The sequence below is a fragment of the Cricetulus griseus genome, assembly GCF_003668045.3.
Source record: "Cricetulus griseus strain 17A/GY chromosome 1 unlocalized genomic scaffold, alternate assembly CriGri-PICRH-1.0 chr1_1, whole genome shotgun sequence".
Taxonomy (NCBI): Eukaryota; Metazoa; Chordata; class Mammalia; order Rodentia; family Cricetidae; genus Cricetulus; species Cricetulus griseus.
This window is the reverse complement of record NW_023276807.1, coordinates 201,327,558-201,351,214: the sequence shown is the minus strand read 5'-3', so window position 1 is coordinate 201,351,214 and position 23,657 is coordinate 201,327,558. Positions and strand designations below refer to the sequence as shown.

General features: G+C 38.8%; 1 protein-coding gene across 2 annotated transcripts; it reads right to left on the bottom strand.

Annotated features, from left to right (window-relative positions):
- Positions 1–426: 426 nt before the first annotated feature.
- Positions 427–19,490, bottom strand: Psmc6 (proteasome 26S subunit, ATPase 6). Of its 2 annotated transcripts, XM_027389293.2 has the most exons (14): positions 19,342–19,490; positions 18,476–18,555; positions 18,349–18,388; positions 17,731–17,783; positions 14,368–14,435; positions 14,019–14,133; positions 10,873–10,960; positions 8,303–8,364; positions 8,097–8,220; positions 7,516–7,577; positions 3,962–4,082; positions 3,764–3,844; positions 2,856–2,927; positions 427–912 (listed from the first exon to the last, which is right to left on the bottom strand). In XM_027389293.2, exons 1-14 carry the CDS (start codon positions 19,466–19,468, stop codon positions 794–796), a joined length of 1,212 nt encoding a protein of 403 aa, XP_027245094.1. In that variant the 5' UTR covers positions 19,469–19,490; the 3' UTR covers positions 427–793. The 2 variants fall into 2 exon arrangements, with proteins under 2 accessions (XP_027245094.1, XP_027245095.1); XM_027389294.2 differs by lacking the exon at positions 3,764–3,844.
- Positions 19,491–23,657: the final 4,167 nt, after the last annotated feature.

Here is a 23,657-nt window from a genome sequence, read left to right as displayed (position 1 = left end):
CACATTTATAAAATTTCATTGGTGAGCCTAGAAAATGATACATGTCTGAAAATCATGTATATGCAAAATTACGTATCTATCTATGTAATACAGATCATTCCTAGATCCAGAACACAACAGCCTCTAAAGAAAACTATTTTTTTCACATAAAGCAAATTAACTATAAGCAGTATTTCTAATCATAAACAAGTTAAAATTAACCATCAAATAGCCTAACTGTAGTAGGTGAAGGGTAAGTACTTCTTGGAAGATACAAATGCACATCTAAGACGTATACAAGCAGACAATTTTGTGAACTTTGTGAGTGCTGTTTAATAAAATTCAAAGCCCTATCTTAATTTTCAATTTCATCCAGGCTGTCAAAATATTTACTTACCGAACCAGAAAGACTAGAATAAATGTGCTCTTAGAAAATACAAGAATATATATAGGACAACTAAAACATTTTATTCCATTTTTCCAGGATGAGGAACACAAAGTACAAAATAAGTCATAGTAAATGCTCTCCCGTACTATCTCAAACCATTTGAATGTTGTACAAAATGCTCACAAAGCAAATATGAAAAGCTTCAATATGTCTTTTGTAAATATTGCTGCAATAAATTCAACATTAACATACAACTTTCTTTTGTATCAATTTTAAAAGAATTACTAAATTACATACTATTATGTTGCTCATACATGTTTATTCACTTTTAATGAGATCACTGCCAATACATACATTAGTCTCCTTAACTTTATTTTTATATTAATCCAATGTCTGTCATGCAGCCATCAAAACCCTGATAGTAAATTACACAGGTTTGTAGTCCAGTTTGGACTCCAGCTTCTTAGAGTCAGCCACTTTTCTGACTGCTTTCATGAAGTCTTCCTGAACTACAAAATCATGATCCGCACGAATGGCAAACATACCTGAGGAAAACAAAACAAAATTGCAGTTTATCGGGTGTGAATTCTAGATCATTAGGAAAACCAGACTGGGAACAGTGGCACATGCCAATAATCTCAGCACTTAGGGGATTGCAAGTTTGAAACCAGCCTGGGCAAACATGTCAAGACCTGCTCTCAAAAGAAAAGGTGAAGGAAAACTAATCTTAATTCTGTGAGAATGTATAGTTATTGCTTCTGAGCCAACAGTGCTAGATTATTAAAAGTCACTCCTTTCAAATATTTTTGTAAGCAGAGTAAGTATTATATTTTAAATGAAGCACATAACACAAGTATCTGAATATTTAAATATGGATTGTATAGTGTTTGTGTCCAATGGTAATTCTTTTTTATTTTTTCTTAAAAAAATTTATTATGTATACAGTGTTCTGCCTCCATGTATGCCTGCACACCAGAAGAGGGCACCAAATCTTATTACAGATGATTGTGAGCCACCATGTGGTTGCTGGGAATTGAACTTGGGTCCTCTGAAGAATAGCCAGCACTCTTAACCTTTTCTTTGTGTACCTCTGAGCCCTCTCTCTAGCCCTCTATAGTAATTCTTAATAAAATAACACCCAAAACTGCCGGGCATTGGTGGTGAATGCCTTTAATCCCAGCACTCAGGAGGGAGAGACAGGCGGATCTCTGTGAGTTCGAGGCCAGCCTGGTCTCCAGATCGAGTGCCAGGATAGGCTCCAAAGCTACACAGAGAAACCCTGTCTTGGGGGAAAAAACAAAACAAAACAAAACAAAAAAACAAAGAAGAAGAACGGATTCTAGGTGTTTTCACCATGAATTAAGTTACATGTTTGAGGAGACAGGTAAGTTTAATCTGACCTAAGTATTATACAACATATAAATGTATAAAAATATATGACTCCATTAATGTGAAAATTCTATCAATCAGTTAAAAAAAATCAAAAACCAAAAACATTTTTCAATGTAAGAGAAAAAAGCACTTATCAAAATTTGATAGCATCAGCCTTTAAAAATCACAGTACTTCTTTTGACTCCAATTTTACCAAAGCCATCCTTAATAATAATAATAATAATAATAATAATAATAATAATAATAATAACAATAATAATGCAGTTTGATACAGATTTTGGAATGTGATAAATTATCCTAGATAGTTCAAATCATTTTTAGCTGACTTATTAACACTGAAATAGTAACTACAAAAACTACAAACACAGACATGTCTTGGGTTTGAATATTCTGAATGGAAAGAGAAGACTAAATGATTCTACCTGGGTAGGGCTTCAAAGTCACTTATCACCAAAAATAAAACTAGTATCAAAAAATCCAGAATTAGGATGGGCGGTGGTGGTGGTACACGCTGTTAATCCCAGCACTCGGGAGGCAGAGGCAGGCAGATCTCAGTGAGCTTGAGGCTAGCCTGGTCTGCAAAGCAAGTTCTTGACAGTCAAGACTGTTACACAGAGAAACCCTGAACCCGGTCTCAAAAAAAAGAAAAAAAAAAAATCCAAAATTGTATTTAAAAACTTTATTTTAAACAAATTGCAGGGCTACAAACTTTTAAGGTAAATCTTTCAAATACCCATGGAATTGGTCCTGCAATTCAGTCTTTCCACATCATGCTGTGGGCATCAGAAAGTGCTTAGGAGATAACACCCCCAAGAGCAGATTTCGTCCACTGGGAGAGGAATGCTGGTAAATAAATGTTCTAGGCTCCATCTTTTAGCCCCACAGTTCTCAAAGGAATTTCGTGGGTTTCCCTAAGACCCCTTACAAGAAATCAAAATTGACTACTATAGTGGTACTTTCTCCTCATGCTATTTCATTTTACTTCTTGAAATCAAAATAAAACACAACACAACACTGAAATTCTGCCAGGGTGCAGCTCTGCTTTTAGATAAATTTACAATATTATCGGTGGTAAAAATATGCTTTGTAGTCTCACCTGCTTCAGTACACACATTTCTCAGGTCTGCTCCATTAAAGCCATCTGAAAGCTTTACAATTGCTTCATAATCTGTTTAGGAAAAAAAAATAGAAGTTAATAAGATAAAGTAATACTAAAGACCCAATGTTAATTTTGCCCACAGTGAAAATTTAAATGGACTAGTTCATTTGAATTTGATTAGTATTACCCTTGCTGCTATTTTGCAACATTAACAACTAAAACTAAATAAAAATGCTGCAAAGTAAACCAGAAATCAAGGAGACAGACTTCTGAATTTTTAGTCAAAAAATATCAGCAAGATGTGAAGGCAGTCAGGCATTGGTGGCACACGCCTTTAATCCCAACACTTGGGAGGCAGAGGCAGGCGGATCTCTGTGAGTTTGAGGCCAGCCTGGTCTACAGAGTGAGTGCCAGGACAAGCCTCCAAAGCAATAGAGAAACCCTGTCTTGACCCCCCCCACCCCCCAAAAAAAGATGTGAAGGCAATGAGGTGCACCATCTAATTTGTGATTTATTTCACCTTTTTTTTTTTTTTTGAGACAATGAAAGTTTCCTAAAGGCCAGAATTTGTTTCACTCACTGCCATGTCATTCTTAGCACTAAATGCTACTTCATTCACTATATGCTCAGCAAAAATTTACTCAATTAAAACCATCATGTTTGTTTAATATAAAGCTATGTTCAAGCCAGACATGGTGATGCATGCTTCTAATTCTAGCACTCAGGAGGCAGAGACAGGCAAATGTCTGAGTTCAAGGCCAGCCTGGTCAACAGAACAAGTTTCAAGACAGCCAGGGCAACACAGAGAAAGCCTGTCTCAAAAAAACTATAAACAAACAGCAAACCAAGAGTATTGTCCCATAATGCTGTGCTTTATTCACTAGATGTACACTCGACTTTCTTACCTATTTCACCGTGCTTTGTAATAGGGCCTGCATGGATTTTCAATATATCTAATCTTGCTTGTTCATTTGGTAAATCAATATCTGAAAATAACAAGAAATTATTTTGCGTTCCAGTTGTTGGTTTAAAAAGATGAAAGGAAGGAGGGTAAGAAGAAAAACCTGACAGAGAGAAACAGAGTAGATAAGAAAGCAACTCACGTATTTTTCTATCTAATCTTCCTGGACGAAGCAAAGCAGGATCCAGTGTATCTGGTCTGTTTGTAGCCATGATCATTTTAACTCTATGCAGAGTATCAAAACCATCCATTTGATTTAGTAACTAAATAAAAAATTAAGACACAGACTTTACCAAACACATGCATGTATGTGTATACACACAAAATTTAATGAATAAATAAAATTATTAAGATAACTAGCTAACAGATGATGACTGCTAGTTGAAAACATTATTGGTTATATGAATAACACTAATATTGTGTTGTTCTAAAATACATCTTATGGTTTGGGGTTTGGTTTGAGACAGGGTCTCATGTACCCCAGGCTTGCTCCAAATTTCCTATGTAGCTTCTGGTTTTCCGAAACTTCTGGTTTTCCGAAGTCTACCTTCACAGAACTGGATTACAGCCATGGGTCACATAAACTGGTTATTTGGAGCTGGGACGAAACCCAGAGCTTCATGTTTATTTAGAGCTAGGGACCACACCCAATATGATAGCCAAGAACTCTACCAATTGCACTATACTCCCAGGACCCCAATTTAAGGTTTCAAAGACTATATTTTAAGTTTAAAGTACTGTATATAGTTCATGGTCAGACTGGTCCTTAGAAGCTCCAAGCTAGTGAGGCTACACAGAAGACAGCTTAGCCTGCCTGTCTAAAAATGCAAAAGCAAAACTACTCATCTTCTGAATGGATCAATATAATTTGTGAAAAGTGATTTTAAAGTTGGGCAGTGTTGGCAAATGTCCTTAATCCCAGCACTCGGGAGGCGGAGGCAGGCAGATATCTGTGAGTTTGAGACCAGACTGGTCTACAAGAGCTACTTCCCGGACAACCTCCAAAGCCACAGAGAAACCCTGTCTCGAAAAAACAAAAAAAACAGAAAAAAGGAGAAAAAAAATGATTTTCAAACACTACAATAAAAAAAAGAATTAAAATTGAATGATCTGTGCTACCTAGTTCCTATTGTGCACGAGTCATAAGGTTACCCAAAGAGACCAGGGAGACAGACCACCACCAATGCAAATGCACGAGGTTTATTAAATTGTTTATCCTTCCGTGGGAGGGACCCCGTCTAGCAAGCTGACACAGCAGCCTCCAGAGGGAGTGAAGTTCCCTGTCTACTGCTAGGTTTTAAAGACAAAAGTTACAGGATTACATCAGTAGGTACAGGTTGGTTTCTGATTGGTTGACATTTGGGAACAATCAGGAAAATTTCTCAAAGTCATATTTTGGCCATGAAATACCCGTGTACCAGGTATTCTCATTGGTCAGTACTGAGAGGGAACATTCTGTGGTCTCTATGGCTTTTTCTTGTTACTTGCAGGTGGCCTGTTGTTCATAGATACCAATAGTTTTCAGAACGGTATCCTGGAGACTATAGGGGAGGTTTTGGTCTCCCCTGGAGTTTCTTTTGTGGCCAAACAGTTCCCAGGAACCAAGTACCTAGAAGGCTGGGGATGGGGGAGTCTGGAGTTTCTTTGTGTTCAATTTTGGCCCTAGGCTCTGGGAGGCCAGAGGATCTGGAGTTTCCTTGTGTCAGAGGCCTACGTGTCTTTTCTGTAGCCTGTCATGGCTGCTAAAGCAGGGGCTGAGTGAGGGTCTGGTTCCTTTATTTCTAAATTATTAGAAGTGAAGGCTTTGTGTTTAGTTTTCCCCTTTCAGTTTTCATTTGTAGCAAATGGGATCTTGCTTTATGAACCTTCTTCATTTTATCACCTATCGTCTCCATTATTCAAACTAGTCCACCATACCAGGCTCAGACACCATTGTGAAAGATGGGGTGAAAAGAAGAGCCAGAAAATGGGATCTTCTGGGTGTGAAATGGAATTGCAGTCATGAGCTCACAGTGGCTGTGATTACCTGCCCAAGATCAAGCCAGTCAATAATTCCAACACAACTAGTGGGCTCATGAGGAGTTAAAGGTAATTGATAAAGACAGCTGGGAAAAAAGTTTTTCTTCAAGGGTGTGGCCCCTAGTAGGTTGCCAATGCTCAAGCAGGAAACACTAACTGGATTCCGTGATTTATTAAAAAGAAAGAGAATACTAAGGTGGAATGGTGTCAGGAGTGTCTGGAAGAAGTGGGGATGAAAAAGTAAGGGTAGATGTGAAGATACACCGTTATGTATGAAGTTGTCAAAGAATAAAAAACTTTTTTTTTTTCGAAACAGGGTTTCTCTGTGTAGCTTTGGAGCCTTTCCTGGTACTTGCTCTGTAGACCAGGCTGGCCTCAAACTCAGTGATCTGCCTGCCTCTGCGTCCTTAGTGCTGGGATTAAAGGTGTGTGCTACCACCAATGTCCAGCTCCAAAAAATATTTTTAAAAATCTATTTTAGTTACCAGTCTTAGCAAAAAAGAGCAAGGAAGTTTTTAGAGTAACCACAAGCATAACTGTAATTTACTCATGCCATCCATCACCAAACTAGTACAAAACCATATGCTTAAGATGGATTAATTTGTACATCTGAATAGTTAACTATTAAAAAAAATCTATAGAATAGTGCAATCTTACCAAGTAGAATTTTGCAGATAACTTTACTGGACTTTTCAAGACAAGGCTTCTGTGTAACACCCCCGACTGTTCTGGAATTCGTTTTGTAGACCAGTCTGGCCTCAAACTCAAATAGATTGTCCTGTCTCTACCTCCTGAGTGATGGATTAAAGGTGTGTGCCACAAAGCCCAGACTAACAACTTAATTTTTTAGTATCCATTTTTCTCTTCATTTTCCCTCTTTAACACTAAAACTGCACATTTAGATGGTACTGTATGTTTTAATACATGCATACATGTATAACATTTAAATCAGGTGAAACATACATATTCCTCACTTATTTCTTTAAGGTGAAAATATTTTTTTCTTTCTGTTCAGAAATACACACATTACTTGATTTTTATAGAGATCCTCCAGTACCCTAACAGACAATACAACTGTTCTTTCTTGCCCATTATCAACCTTTCCCATCTTTTCTTGTTCCTCAGCAACAGTTACTTCCTTCTTTGGTGTATGTGTGTAGATGTAATATGTGTGTGTGTAGGGGGGGGGGGTTTGTCATTTTGGAGGCCACCAGTGGAAGGATGCCAGTGTACTACTCTGCCTCTCTGCCTTATTCCCTGGAAACGTCTCTTATTGAACCTGGAGTTACTCTGACAGTAATCAAATAAGCAAGTCCCAGAAATTCTATCTCCACCCCTCATTATGCTGGCGTTATAGGTGTACAACTGCCAAGCAAAGTTTTTTACCTGAGTGCTGGGGATTTTATCTCAGGTCATCATACTTGCAAAGCAATCACTCTTATCCACTGAGCCATCATCCCAAACAACAGACTAGTAATTTTTTCTTATTAGGGATAATGATACATGGATGTGTTTATTCCTGGCAATATTTCAAATTTCATGTTTAATTCTTCATCTAAACTGCTATATACACTTTCAATTTCAAATATGCAATCTTCACTGTTTCATTAATAAGTAACTGCATATATATATATATATATATATATATATATATATATCCTCTTTACCAAATATTACCTCCATTAAAGTTCTCTGAATCTCTCTGTCAGCTGATGTACCCTCAGAAAACCGACGGCCACCTAAAGTAATAAATTTGAAAATATATACATATTACTCCTTTTGCTTTGTGCCCATCATTTAATAAAACAATGTAATAGTACCCATGTTAAAAATACTAAGTAGAAATTAAACAGAATTACACTAAGTGAGAAATGACTTTGGAATAGTTTTTGTTGCTGCTCAAGGTTATTTACTAAAACTGGTCACACTTTCCAGCCTCTGAAAGTCCTATCCAGGCAGGTACCCTGAGAATGCACACTCACTGTGCTGTTGACTTCATGAAAGTCATAACTACTGGTCAGGCAGGAGGTTCTTTGAGTTTTGGAGGGGAGAGCAGGGGTTTCGAATTCACTTTGTAGGCCAGGCTGGCCTCAAACTCACAGAGATCCAGCTGCCTCTGCCTCCCGAGTTCTGGGATTACAGGCGTGCACCACCACCAGCTGGCAATATTCTCCTTTTGGTTCTTTCCATTTTTAAATAACTTCCCCTAACACTTACAAAAAACATTGATGATAAAATTTAAAAGGTATCATTCTTACCAATAGCATCTATTTCATCCATAAAAATGATGCATGGCTGGTGGTCCCTGGCATAATTAAACATTTCTCTAATCAAACGAGCACTTTCACCAATGTACTTGTCTACAATAGAACTAGATACAACCTGATTAAAAGAAAAATAGTAATATAAATTAGACAGTTCAAATAAATTTCATTTCAATAATTACAAAAGAATTTCCTCTTACCTTTAGGAAGTTGCAGTCCAGCTGACTAGCAACAGCTCGTGCCAAAAGTGTTTTCCCAGTGCCTAGAAATATCAAATGTCATTAGGTTAAAAGCAGAACCATTTCTAAAAGCCTTTCAACAACATCATCTTGGAGCTGGAGAGATGGCTCAGTGGTAAAGAGTGCTTGCCGGTCTTCCCAAGGCCCAGACTCCACTTCCTAGCACCTTGTTAGACAGCTCAGAATCAATCACTTGCAACTCGAGTTCAGAACTGGCCTCATGGGTACTCACCCACCTATGGCATTCACATACCCAGATACACACAGACATATAAAGCAACAGCCTAATTCTATTGGTAATAAGTTTTCTAAAATTGAAGCTAAATCCTAAATCGAATTTGTTTAAAAATCTAAAGTAATTTACTTTCAATATTAAAAATTTAATTTGAATTTGAAATATCCTTCCTGATTTTAATTGGGAAATAACTGTAAAAAATAAAAATATGACACTGGTGTATGTACATATTGTAGAATGATTAAGTTAAGCTAATTAATGTATCTATCAACTCTTATGCTTATTATTTGAGGTGAGAATACAGCAGCAGTTAATATTTTTTGTAATCTTCTGTAAACTCAACTCATCTATCTTTCCTTAACCACTCTTAAATAAACCATTCTCTACAAGTTTAACTTTCAAGAATCTCCACACAAGTGAGATCATGGATCATGTGGTATTGTCTTTCTGGGCCTGCTCACTTCACTTAGTGTCATTGCAAGATTCATCCATGGTGACACAAATGGCAGAATTTACTTCTTTCTGAAGACTAAACCATACTCTACTGTGTACATAATGCGCATTTTCTTTATCCTTTCATAATGTGAGGGATTTTGAGGTTTTTCTTATCTTGACTATCGTGAATAACACTACAATGAACATGGGGGTACAAATGTCTCTTCAACATAGTGATTTCAGGTACCTTTTGTACACACGCGCACTGCGTGTGCGCGCACACACACACACACGCGCACACACACACACACACACACACACACGTACACAAAAGCAAGACTGCTAAGTTACATAATAGTTTTATTTTCAATTTTCTGAAGCAACCCATACTGTTTTCTAAAATGGCTGCATCAATTTACATTCCTATCAGTAATGCAAAATTTCTCTTTTTTCCATATCTTTGCCAACACCTGTTATCCATTCACTCATTCACTCCTTTTTTTATAAGCGCCATTCTAATTAGGTGTGAGTGCATCTCATCTTGTAATTCAAAGCATAATACATACAGAACTTTAGAAATAAATAAAAAAATTCTTACAATATGGGCTATGCATACTGATTTTTTTCTTTAAAAACTATTTCTGCTGGGTGGTGGTGGTGGCTGGCTGCTGCAGCAGTGCACGCCTTTAATCCCAGCACTCGGGAGGCAGAGGCAGGAGGATCTCTGAGTTGAAAGCCCCCTGGTCTACAGAATGAGCTCCAGGACAGTCAGGGCTATACTGAGATAGCCGTCTCCAAAAAAACCAAAACAGAAGTAAAAAAAAAAAAGGAAGGAAGAGAGAAAGAAGGCAGGCTATGTTAGCTCTATGAAGAGCAAGCCAGTGTAGTACTCCTCCATAGCCTCTGCATCAGCTCCTGCCACCATCATCAGGTTTTTGTTCTGTTTGAGATCCTGTCCCCACTTTCCTCAGAAATGGAGTGTGACCTGAGAGCTGCAATAAGCCCTTTCTTCTCTGAGTTGTGTACAGTCTTGGTGTTTTATCACAGCAGTAGAAACGCTAAGACACACATTCATTAAAATAGTTTCTAAAAATTCTAATTCACTTGCTATCTTAAATTTTATGACAAACTCAAATTTTGAGTTTGTATTGTTCATTTCAATCATTCCATAAAAAATGCAGGCTAAATAATCAATTGCTAGTCTGAATAACCAATATCTAATCATCAGTAAGCAACAAGCAGTCTGTCCTTTCGAGTAAAAGCTTTTCCATGTGAAGCCTCTCACTCAGATGGCACTCAATTGCTTTTCCTAAACACACTATACTTTTCAGCATGCAGTCCTACAGACATACTTTATATATATTTTTCCCATTTTATCATACAAAATGTTCAAGGGTGAAAATTTAATAAAATTAATCTTTATCCCTCTAGTAGCAACACTTCAGAGTAAAACAGCCATTTTGCTTACACTGCAAGTCTGTGGTATTTAAGAACAGTGACTACTAGTACTGTTGCATGCCAGTGTTGAGCAACTTTACCAACAATGCCTTTGTACCATCATGTCAACACTAGAAAAGAGCCCAATAATATATTAGTCTGACGACAGTAGTTCTGACCTCAAAGGCTCCATCCCCCTGTGTTGGGAATATCCATGTCCCTTAACTGCAGTTTAAGGACTATCATAGAGAGTTACATGGACTGGTACAAGGCACAGCGAGGGAGCAGCAGATGCATAACCCTTACCATTCTCACTCTCAATAGAGTGGAGACTGGAATTGCCTACGTTAAATTCCTATCTCACTATTTTTTCATTCCTTCATCTACTCCTTTATTGAAAAGGTAGAGATAATTTCATACCAACCTGGTGGTCCATACAGCAAACAGCCTTTTGGAGGTATTATTCCTACACGCTGGAATAATTCTGGGTTTGTAAGAGGTAATTCTATTACCTGGAAGAGAAATTGCATGTTTCTTAAACAATAAAAAAATTTAATATATTTTAAAATATTTAAAGTCTAATACCATGTTATATAATTTATAAGAGAACTACACTTCCATACTATTAAAAAATGACTTAAATAGTATTGGTTTTAAGATCTTAAAATTAAAGAATTAAAAATGGTTTTAACAAGCTATTTGATTGGGCTGGAGAGATGGCTCAGAGGTTAAGAGCACCGACTGTTCTTCCAGAGGTCCTGAGTTCAATTCCCAGTAACCACATGGTGGCTCACAACCATCTGTTATGAGATCTGGTGCCCTCTCTGGTGTGCAGATATACATGGAAGTAGAATGTTGTATACATAATAAATAAATAAATAAATTCTTAAAAAAAAAAAACAAGCTATTTGATTATACACAAGTATATACTTGTAAAACTGTATTAGAAATGCATACGTAAAACCTGTGCATTTATCAGGTTCACATTTCACTTCAATAAAAATTATACTATAAAGAAATCAGAGGAGCTGATCCTGGTGGCATACGCCTATAATCCACGCTACTCAGAAGGCCAATGCGGGATGATTGCAACTTCAAGTCCAGAATGGGTAATTTACTGAGACACTGACTCAAAAGACAAGGTGAAAAAGAACTAGAGTGCAGCTCAGTGGTGGAGCATCAGCCTGGCATATGTGAAGTACTAAGTTGAACTGCCAGTATTAAAACAATAATAGCCAGGCAGTGGTGGCACACGTCTTTAATTCCAGCACTCAGGAGGCAGAAGCAGGTGAGTCTCTGTGAGTTCGAAGTCATCCTAGTCAACAGAGTGAGTTCCAGGGCAGCCAGGGCTACACAAAGAAACCATGCCTCAATAAATAAACAGATGAAGTAAAATAAGAAAATAATAATAGTAATAAAATAATAATAATCAGCAAAGAATAAAATATTTAATAATTTATAGAACATAATGTAAAATAGTCACAAAAACAAGGAACTTTTTTTTATGTCATAAATTGTCAGTAAAAGATATAAAATTTCCTCTCTTGGTACTGTATCACAGCCTTAAACAAAAACCAGTTCTATTTTCCACTCTTTAATTCACAGAAAGAAAAAAGAAGAGCTGGACATATACTCAGTTGTAGAGTGCATGCCTATCATGGCCAAGGCCTGGGGTCTATCTCTAGCTTTGCATAAGAGTGTGTAGTAAAGAGTTATAACCTCAGTACTAGGAAAGTGGAAGCAGGAGGGTCACACATTCAGGGTCACTTTCAGATACAGTGAATCCAATGCTAGCCCAAGATACATGAAACACTGTATCCAAGGAGAAAAGAGAAAAAAATAGGAGGATCGGGAGGAAAAGGAGGAGGAGGAGGAAGGGAAAGAGAAAAGACGAGGAAGAGGAGGAAGAAAAATAAAAGGAGGAAGAAGAAGAAGTAAGAGGAAGAAGAAAGGGGAAGAGGAAGAAAAGGAAAAGGATGAAAGAGCAAGAGGATCTGGCTGTCCAATTTATTTATAATATCAACTACAAGAGATAACGTCTGTCAGGCGGTGGTGGCACACACCTTTAATCCCAGCACTCAAGAGGCAGAGGCAGAGGCAGAGGCAGGCGGATCTCTGTGAGTTCAAGGCCAGCCTGATCTATAAGAGCTAGTTCCAGGACAGCCTCCAAAGCCACAGAGAAACCCTGTCTCAAAAAACAAAACAAAGAGAGAGAGAGAAAGAGAGAAAGGACGAGAACATCTATGTGACAACTATGCCCATAAGAGCATGAGAAAAACAAAAACCACCAACACTCTAAAATATCTGATAAAAAGCTCTCGCGCGCGCGCGCGCGGGTGTTTGTGTGTCTATGCGCACTTGTACATCCAAGCACGTACATGTGCATTGATGGGGAGTTGGCAGATATGCCACTGCTTACTTGCAGGCATCAGAAGAGAGTTTTATGGAGTCAGTTCTGCTTTTCTCTTTTATCTGTGCCCCAGAGATCAAACTTAGGTTACCGGGCTTGTATGACAAGCACGTTTACTGGCAAGGCTCTCTTAACAGCCCAAGGAGCCTATACTTTTCAGAAAGTTTAATGAGCTTAGGCCTAAAAATTATGAACCACTATGAACTACTCCCAACCCTTCTCAGTCATTCATCATACTTAGGCTATCAACAGGGAAAATAAATCAATACCACAATGTAACTTTCTGGGTTACAAGACCAGGCAATCCTAACCTGATTCCATCCCTTAAAAGCTTAAAAATTAGCCAGGCATTGGTGGCGCAGGCCTTTAATCCCAGCACTCGGGAGACAGAGGCAGGCGAATCGCTGTGAGTTCGAGGCCAGCCTGGTCTCCAGAGCGAGTGAGTGCCAGGATAGGCTCCAAAGGTACACAGAGAAACCTTGTCTCGAAAAAAAAAAAAAAAAAAAAAAAAAAAAAAAAAAGGCTTAAAAATTGAGCAGGATGGTGGTGGTTCTAGACTTGAGAAGCAAAGGCAGCCGGATCTCTGTGAATTTGAGGTTAGCCTAGTCTACAAAGACAGCCAGGGCTACATAGAAAAACCCAAAAAGTTAAATTAAAAAAAAAAAGTCTAAAAACTTTAAGTGACTTCTATAGCCAGTACTTTCCTAAAGTGCAACAAATAGTTTGAAAATAGTTTGAATAAATAAAAACATACACGCCAAAGGTAACAATAATTCCTATTATACTGAGATGTCAATATTACTGTCTTTATGAAAAAAAACCACATAGTGGGTTGCCCTATGTGCTCTGACCTAGGTACACTAAAGACAGTAAAAACTATAAATGGCAAGGGCATTAGATTATATCAATCATTATTCACTTTCCCTTTTCTTCACCTCCTTTTTCTTTTTTGCCACAAGAGGAATTTTCCTAACACTAAACATCTCCAAAATAACAAGTACTAACTAGGTCGATAGTTAAAATTCACTGCTACTCTCAGTCAGAATTTCAAATATATTAATATACACAAACTAAAAAGAAAGATTTTTGCATTGTGTTTCTCTCTTCAGGTATCCAAAAAGCAGTAGTGCAGTAGTCTCAGATAGAGAAATAGAACTCACCTCTCGTAACTCCCGAATCTGCTCTGACAACCCTCCAATCTCAGAATAAGAAACATTTCCAGGGTCCTCATGAGACATGTTGTAAACCAAAGGATCCACCTCTCTTGGCAAATACCTAAAATGAAAAAATCAGGTGTTCTTCTTTCAAAAGACTTATTTCCTCTCAGTTTACATAGTAAGTATAAACAATTTACTTATGCAAGCACCTGTAAGTACTTTCTAAAAATATTTAATTTAGTAAATAAGTAAATGGTAAGAAGTAGTAAAATCTTTGATGACTGCACAAATCCTGTATTTTTAGAAAACTTTCCATCTGAAAATGAAACAAACTAAACAATAAGAAACCCACCTCATTATAGTTAGTGTAGTCATATCCAAAGCAACTCTTGTTCCTGGCTTCAGCTTACTTTTATCAAGCTGGTTTTATAAAACAAAAAGTGTTACACAAACATTTTAAAAGGGAAACACTATACAAGTCATATATATTTTTATACATCATAGAAAACACAAAGATTACATTATAAATGCCCTGTTAATAGAACAGCCAATAAGCTGCACCTTTAATCCCAGCACTCAGGAGGCAAAGGTAGGCCGATCTCTGTGAGTTCGAGGCCAGCCTGGGTCTACAGAGCAAGTTCCAGGACAGCCTCCAAAGCAATGCAGAAAAACCCTGTCTTGAAAAACTAAAAACAAAACAAAACAAAACAAAACAAACAAACAAACAAAAAAACAAGGAAAAAAAAAAGGACAGCCAATAAAGAAGTAACTTCTTTAAAGTTATTTCTATGTGACCCTTATAAGAGTGTTCTTTGTGCAACCTCAGTATGAAATCAGAGATCACTAATATATAAAACTTGAGGTAACAATTGCCCTTTTAGTTTTTTAAACTTTTAACATTTATGTGTGTGTGTGTAACAATAGTGTGCATATATAGTCAGAGGACAATGTGCAGGAATTGGTTCTCTTCTTCTACCATTATCATGGGTTCTTGAGATTGAATTCATGTGGTCAGGCTTGGTAGCAAGTATCTTTATCCATTAAAGTGGCCATGTTTTTGAAGAAGGGATAGACTTTGGAATTTTATTCTCAAGACTCATTATTTAATATAATTTTATTCATTATTTTGATTCAAAAATCTATAGAAAAAAGTTACTTTGGGAACTGGCACCAAAATATTTATGTTGGGGGGGGGTGCAGTTTGTAAGTGTATCCATTAAATATATTTTGAAAATCTTTTAGAAGAAAATATTTATATGCATAATCATAAAAGATAAGGAAACCATTGTTTCCTCTTAAGAGACTTTCATCAAAATAAAAAGGAAGGCAAGCCTATGGTGATGGTGCATGCATTTAATCCCAGTACTGGGGAGGCAGGGCAAGAAGAACTGTTGGAGTTCAAGACCAGTCTGGTCCACAGAATGAGTTTCAGAACAGACATGACTACACAGAGAAACCCTGTGTTGAAAAACCAAAACCAGTCTCAACCAAAACAAAACAAAACCAGAATGCAAAAGACAAAACAAAAAGCTCAAACTACCTTGACTTTTATACAACAGACCTTATATTGAATACCTTAGGTTGAATATTTTTATTATTTTTATTAGCACACCTTTACATAGTAACTTATAGGCTATTGTAGTCAACTTTGATGCATTTGTCAAAAATAAAAAGTTACTTTCCAATGGTTTCAAAATTTGTTTGCCATTACATTTTCAGAATCATAACTTGTATAAGATTCTACAATGAGTTACAAATTTAGGAGAATGTGCTCACTAAAACTGAAATTATAGAGAGATAGATGGCCCAGCAGTTAAGAGCACTGGCTGTTCTTCCAGAGGACCCAAGTTCAATTCCTAACATCTACATGATAGCTCACAACTGTCTGTATCTCCAATGCACAAAAAATAAATTTAAATAAATTATTTTTTAAAAATACCTAAAACAAAAATGAAATGATCCATGCAAGATAGTTACTGATAATGGCACTGACTAAATCAATTAAAGTGCCGAGTCCTTTATTAATGGCTAGACCAAGAATGGGCTCTCATCTCTGCAAAGTTTCTTGGTGCCCAAGCACAGGGGCACAGAATTTTTGCAAGACAAAACATTAATTACATCAGGACTGGAGGAATGGGGAAGATTAGTAAGGGATTTGGAGTTGCCTAGTAACATCTGCTTCTTTTACAGGCCCCATCAGTATCTTCCAGACACTATATAATACCTTTGGAACATGATCAAGGTTGTGGACAGTCCCAGAAGCATTATCAAGGTGAATGTGGTTGTTTGGGTGGAAGGCTGAGAAGTGACCAGGTAGGCACAAAATAACACCAGGAGAGAATGGTGTTACCTTAGTCATCTCAAAATGAAGTAAGGATGTGGCTCAGCTTGTAAGAGCTGTTTTCAAGAGGAAGGACCCAAGCTCACATCTCCCTCACTTCTGAAAAAGCCAAGCCCATTATGAGGGTTGAACCTCAGGTCTTTCACATGCTTGTCACATATTCTGCTACTGTGCTACATCCCCGACCCTAGGTCTACAATATTTTTAAATATTTATGTATGTGGGTGTTTTGTCTGCATGTACATTGTTAACACCTTTGTGCCTGGTGCAGAGACCAGAAGACAATGTCAGATCCCTTGGGAATGGAGTTCCAGATGGTTGTGAGCCCCTTTGTGGGTGCTGGGAATCAAACCTGAGGTCTCTGGAAGAGAAGCCAGTACCCTGAACTGCTAAGCAATCTCTCCAGCCCCCAAACTTGTAATATTTGATTAGAATACTGTCCCGCTATATGCTGAAATCCTAAGATTAGATTTAGTCTCGATGTTAAATATTATTCTAGAGTCATGCTTTATCAATGTTTTAAAACCTGAACTTGGCATAATAGCATATACATGTTACCCTGGCACTCAGGAAGCTGAGGCACCAGTATTGTTAGTTTAAAGTCAATATAGGCTGCATAACAAGATACAGTTGCATAAAACAAAACCAACAACAAAAACATAAACTCAATATGATACTCAGAAAAAGTCTTCCAGTCAATGCTTCTTAAAGCATACAATGGTATATAGACTGCAAAGGCTACTGGGTCATTCTAAGCTACCTGCTGGCACTTTCTGATGTCTACAAAATGAAATTCAAAGGTATTTCAATTTGCCTATTCTGACCTTAATGACCTATAAAATTAACTACTGTAGAGCCTATAAACAGCATATTTTAATATTTAAATGTAAAACACAGGTAACTGATAGCCTAACACTTTTTTTTTTTTTTTTTTTTGGTTTTTCGAGACAGGGTTTCTCTGTGTAGCTTTGGAGGCTATCCTGGCACTCGCTCTGGAGACCAGGCTGGCCTCGAACTCATAGAGATCCGCCTGCCTCTGCCTCCAGAGTGCTGGGATTAAAGGCGTGTGCCACCAACGACCAGCTAGCCTAACACTTTTAACCCTCAAGAAAGGCATTAAATTAAAGCAATCTTTTCCTAGTCCTAAAATGATTTCTAAGTACTCATATCTGACTAAAAAATGTGAGACAGTAAGGATGAAGAAATTTTAGGAGCAAAATCTATGACTTGAATCCAGGCTTTGCTAATCATTTGCTGTGTCTGAACAAACCACTCTTGGCAGTTAGGGGTACAATGCCTATCCAAGAATTAAGTGACTTACATGAGAGTACTCTTTTTTTCAGTTACAAAGCCTACAGAAATGGAAAGTATTACCTGACGACGACAACCTACTACATATCTTGGTCCATTTGTTGCTTTAACAATGACTAGAAGAAAGAACAAATTGAAAAACAAAGTTAGAAAACAAATATATCTCCATCAATGGTTTGTGTAGTTTTATTTCTCACCTCCAAGAATAGTAAGTACAAAATCTAGCCATGGAAAACACAAGCTTCTTGCATTGCTGTCATTACAGGGCTATCCTGATAGCTCATCAAATAAAGGCACTTACAACCAAGCCCATTGACATGATTAAGTCCAGTCCCTGGGTCCCACTTGGTGAAAGGAGAAAGCCAATTCCCACAAGTTGTCCTCTGATTTCCACTTGTGTGCTATAGCACACGAACACACACCCTCACTCACACACATTCACAAACAAAGAAATGTAACAAAATTTAAAACATCTTCCATTGATGCCACACGCCTTTAATCTTGGCACTGGGAAAGCAAAGGCAGGCAGATCTCTTGTGAGTTCAAGAACACCACCATGTTCTACACAATGAGCTGCATCCTGAGCTACACAGTGGCACCTGATCTCAAATCAAACTAAAATAGGCATTCCAAAAGTTGGGAAGGAACTGGGGCTTTTTTTTTTTTTTTTTTTTAACTTACATTTCTCTTCGGTTAACTGTTTAAGCACTTCACCCACAATCTATGAAAGAAAAAAGGCACATTACCTTTTGCCAGCAGCTTAAAAAGAAGGCAAATTATCCACTCACTTGCATACTTTATAGCTTACCTGCCCAACACTTTGTAGTGCCTTCAGATCATTTTCAGACTTTTCATACTGCTTGGTAAGTTCTTTTAACTGTTCCCTTACTGAAATAATAGAATGTCAACAGTTTAAATTAAACAATAACTGCGTTAAAATGCTTACTTTCGTCTTTCACTTTATGCAGGTCCCATACCCACCGTATTAAACCACAAAATATGACATCCTTCCACCTTCGGATTTGCTACAAAACTAATGATAATCTGTGAATCAGATCTTTCAGTGCTACACAAGCTCACTCTCTGGTTGTCTATACTAAATAAAGTCAACCAACGCAATTCTTCAACGAATCATATAGGCTGCGGTCTTTTCTCATCTAATTCAACAATGCAGGCTTTTCAAAACGCAAATGCTCAGGATAGGCGTACTAGGCACCTAGTATGAAGCCTGAGGAAAAACCAGAAAGGTAACTACAGCCACTGGGCCCTTTCTCTTTAAGGCTTCATGACCGCCTTTCTGCTCAGTGAGTCCCACATCCTGCTGGAGCTTCTTTGACCCAAGCGTCTTCCTGTCCCTGGGTCCCGAGACTCCAATGCTGCTTTCCTTGCACCTGGGATATGTCCCCAGCTCACTTGATCCTCACTCCTCTAGTCTTGCCCTCCTCTCCACCTCAGAACTGTGGCTGTTCCCTATGCCATCCAGACAGGGACTGGGCCATTTCCACAGTCGAGGCGGTGCTGCACCCCAGCTCGGGGCAGGATGACAAAGCGCCTTGTCCCTGGACTCAGGCCTTCCCAAGCGGGGCGCTCTGTTTTCGGGCTCAGCCGAAGCCTCTGCTCCATTAGAGACCGAAGCGGGTCTAGGCATGAGAGAGTGTGGAAAGGTTCACTCACGCTCCTTAAGACGGCCGTCAATCTCCTTGTGCTCTAGCAGCTTCTTGCGGTAGTCTTGAAGCGCCTTATCTCTAGGGTCCGCCATGATGAGAAGCCGTCGCTCATAGGGGATGCCGGGAATGGCCATGGCAGCCCGGGCGGGGGAGGGGCGGGGCGAGGGAGCAGAGGCGGTCCGAAGGCGGGATCGCGTCTGGCTCCGCCCCTTCCGGCTGGTCCGTGTGTGGTGTGTGTATGTGTGTGTGTGTGTCTGTGTCTGTGTCTGTGTCTGTGTGTGTCTGTGTCGTGTGTCGTCGTCCCCCCCCCCGTGCTCACAGCCGTGCATTGCACATCAGGTATATATGCTGTGTGGAAATAGAATCCAGGGTCTCTTGCATGCTAAGCAAGCACTCTTCCAGCTTATACAGCCTTTTTATTACCCAAATAATTTATTTTTATTTATGTGTATGTGAGTGCGTCCCTTTGAGTGTATGCCACAGGAGTGCAAGTGCCCACAGAGGACAGTAGATAACATCAGACCACCTGGCACTGGAGTTGCAAGCAGCTGTCATTTTTAAAAAATTCTTATTTATTTTATTTTATGCATATGAATGTTTTGCCTGCATGTATGTGTGTGCCTGGTGCCTGAGGAGATCAGAAGCTACATGATCCTCTGAAACTGGAGCTATAGATGGTTGTGAGCCACTATGTGGGTACTGGGAACTCAACCCAGATCCTCTGCCAAGAGCAACAAGTATGCTGGGTAGCGGTGGTGGCGGCAGGGGAGCACCCCTTTAATCACAGCACCTGGAAGGCAAAGATAGGCGAATCTCTAAGTTTGAGGCCAGCCTGATCTATATAGTAAATTGCAGGACAGCCAGGATCGTTACACAGAGAAACCCTGTCTCAAAAAGCAAAACAGCAACAACAAACAAGGGCAACAAGTATGCTTACTCTCTGAGCTATCTCTATCTTTTGAATTGTTATTTGCCTGCTGGAAGTATAACATTGGTAGAGTACTTGCCTAACATAGGCCCTGAGTTTAACTCTCAGCACCCTAAAAATAAATGAATACACTCTACAAATGCATGGTCCTGAGGTCGAGAAGAGCTTGGCTCACTTGTAGCAGTGAAAGGAGGCCAGCAGGACTGGAAGGAGGTGGGGCTAGAGATGAGAAACACAAGATGAGGTTTCTGCAGTGACTGAGGTTGGAACTTTGAAGTCTGCTAGGACCATCTCAGTTTTCTGTAGTGGGGACTGTGATATCTTTGTAAAACTCAGCCAAAGTGACACAGGCCTCCAAATTTATTAGGATATGGTATGGGTATTATGTTGTACTTTTTTTCCTAAATATGGATCTTGAAGTAGACAATAAAGATAACTTAGGCATGGATTATCCTTTTTCCCACCCTGCTATAACTATTCTGATCAAATGAGTAGGTCCATACCAATATATGTCAATTCTAACTTCAAGAAGAAGAAAAACAAGGCAGAGTATAAAAGGCAGACCAATTTGGTACAGTTTGACAAAAATATATATACACAGGGCCTGGACAGATACCTCAGTGGTCAAGAGAACCAGCTACTGTTCCAGAGGACTTGGGTTCAATTCCAAGTCCCTACATGGTGGCTCACAACGATCTCCGTAACTCTAGTCCTATCCAATGCTCCACTCTGGCTTCCATGGGCACCAGGCATGCAAGTGGTACACAGACATGCATGGATATACACAGGGCTGGAGAGATGACTCAGCCAATAAGAGCACTGGCTGGCCAGTTCTTCCAGAGGTCCTGAGTTCAATTCCCAGCAACTACATGGTCTGGTGCCCTCTTCTGTGATGAGATTTGGTGCCCTCTTCTGTTGTGCAGGCATACATGCAGACAAAACGCTGCATACATAATAAATCTTAAAAAAAATCCATACACATAAGATACAGAAGTATATTCCCTGAATTTAAAAAAAAATACATGAGGATAAATTGGAATGTATTTTTAATATCACTCTCTTCAACCTTTTCAATCCTTGTTTCCCTTTTCTCTTATTCACTTGGCAAAATGAATTGATGTATATTTATATAGAGAAATTGTAAATGAATATGTCAAACACTGTGGGTGGTGGTGCATGCCTTTAGTCCCAGCACTCTGGAGGCAGAGGCAGGTGAATCTCTGAGTTCAAGGCAGGCCTGGTCTACAATGTGAGTTCCAGGACAGCCAGCACTGTTACACAAAGAGACCCTGTCTTGAAAAACCAAAAAGCAAAAAAAAAAAAAAAAAAAAAAAGAAAAAAGAAAAGAAAAGAAAAAAAGGTGAAAACAAAATCAAAATAAAAAATTAAGTAACAAATTTAAGGGCTGGAGAAATGGCTCAGTGGTTAAGACCACTGGCTTCTCTTCCAGAGGACCCAGGTTCAATTCCCAGCTCCCATATGGCAGCTCACAAGTGTCTATAATTCCTGTTCCAGGAGATCTGACACCCTCACACAGACATACATGCAGGCAAAACATCAATGTAAATAAAATACAAATAATAAATATATTTTTTTTAAAGTAACAGGTTTAAGCAGTCATAAATAAAGCACACATAGTGTTCTAATCTACATTCCTATAATTTAGTACTGATGGGTATGGTGATTTTAAACTGTGCATAGCCTTGACTCACCACTTTAGGAAATGGAGCCTAATTCCTCTTCCTGAGACTAGTGACTTCCTCCTGACGATTAGAGTGCATTGAAGCATACACCTGCTGAGACTGGGTCATTATAAAAACCTGAAGCTCCCTCTCTACTCTCCCTTGGATCACTCCCTCTGGGGGAAGTCAGCTGCCATACCATGAGGATACATCAGCAGAAAGTCCCACATGGGAAAGAACAGTCATTAGGGAACCAAGGCCTCCTGCCAACAGTCATGCAAGTGAGTTGTTGTATTGACTGAAGATGTTCAGCCCTAGCATGACTTCAGAGGAATGCAACCTTAGTCTTGATTGCAACAGTGTGAGACTGAGTCATGTAGCTCAGCTCCACCATCAACCTCTAGTTTCTGGCTCAGCAAAACTGTGAGATGAAATGTTTGTGGTTTAAAGCTACTAAATCTCTGGGAGTAAACTGCTACACATTATAGGTACAATAGAAACTGCTTTTTTTTTTTTTCCAAAGAGAGACACGGACAGATAGTACTAGATAGGCAAGTGTCAATTACTTTTGCTTACATACCACATATGACCTCCAGATTTTTTTTTCCCCCTTTGGATGTAGCACTTCTTAGACGCATGGACTCAAATCATTTGTCTTACTTCAGCCACCTGAGTTATCGGGTACTAGCCAGGACTGTAGGCATGTGCCAGGGGTGGCCAGTACACTCTGAAGTGTTTAGAAGTTTTTCATCCCATGCTTGTACTCCATATATCTACCAAACTGCACTTAAGCAGATGTGTCTGTAGCTAAGCAATTTTTTAGGTGGGAATGTGAACTAAGTTCCCAGGCTGTTGAGAAATACCCTTATTTTAATCAGACAAGATGAATTATACGAAGAGCATTAGTATGGCCATAGTTCTTGTTTTCATCAAAGTATTATATACAGATAATCTTTAAAAACACTATAAAGATTCAAATGGAAAAGAAGAGCTGGACATGGTCTTGATATATAGCATAGGTTGGCCTGGAACTTCTTACAATCCTTGAGATTTAGCCTCCTGAATTATAGGGTTCTTGGCATGCACCATGACACCAGGCATAAATACTCTTTTCTTTTGTCAGGAGTGGATGGCAGGTACAGCTAGATGGCCTCAAACTTTCTATCTCAGCCTCCCAAAGCACTACAATTGCATGCCTGCCTACCATGTGTGATCTAAAAATACTGTACATCTTAAATCTACCTTCAAATATGATTAACAGTCTGTCTGGGTATCTAATTCTCCCAAGATTTTGAAGGTCCTGGTTCATTGACCTGTGGCTTCTATGATCTTCTTCTGATTCTTGGCTCTTTATAAGGAAGCAGGCTTTTGGTCTTTCACTCTAAGCCTTGGTCTCCCATAGAGACATTCTCCAATCCCTATGTGGGGTTACTCATTGGTCCCTGAGTCTAGACAGTCATCATATTTCTAGCTTGGTTCTCCTTGTTGATTAGTTCTCAGGTCACTTTGTCTTCACATTATCACTTGGTGCTTAGATTCTGTTCTTTAATCCTTTAAGTTTTTCACCTCTCTCTCCCTCCCTCTCCTGTCCCTCCCTCTCCCTTTCTCTCCCCCCTCTCTCTATCTCTCTATTTTTTTTTTTTAGACAGGGTTTCTCTGTGTAGCCCTGGCTGTCCTGGAACTCAATCTGTAGACCAGGCTGGCCTTGAACTC

Coding starts and splice junctions, on each gene's coding strand:
- Psmc6 (XM_027389293.2), bottom strand. CDS start 19,468: ATGGCCATTCCCGGCATCCCCTATGAGCGACGGCTTCTCATCATGGCG. Junction 4,083..7,515: donor TTCAGAGAACTTTAATGGAG/GTAATATTTGGT, acceptor TTTTTTATTTAG/TTACTAAATCAAATGGATGG. Junction 2,928..3,763: donor TACAAAGCACGGTGAAATAG/GTAAGAAAGTCG, acceptor TTTCCTAAACAG/ATTATGAAGCAATTGTAAAG.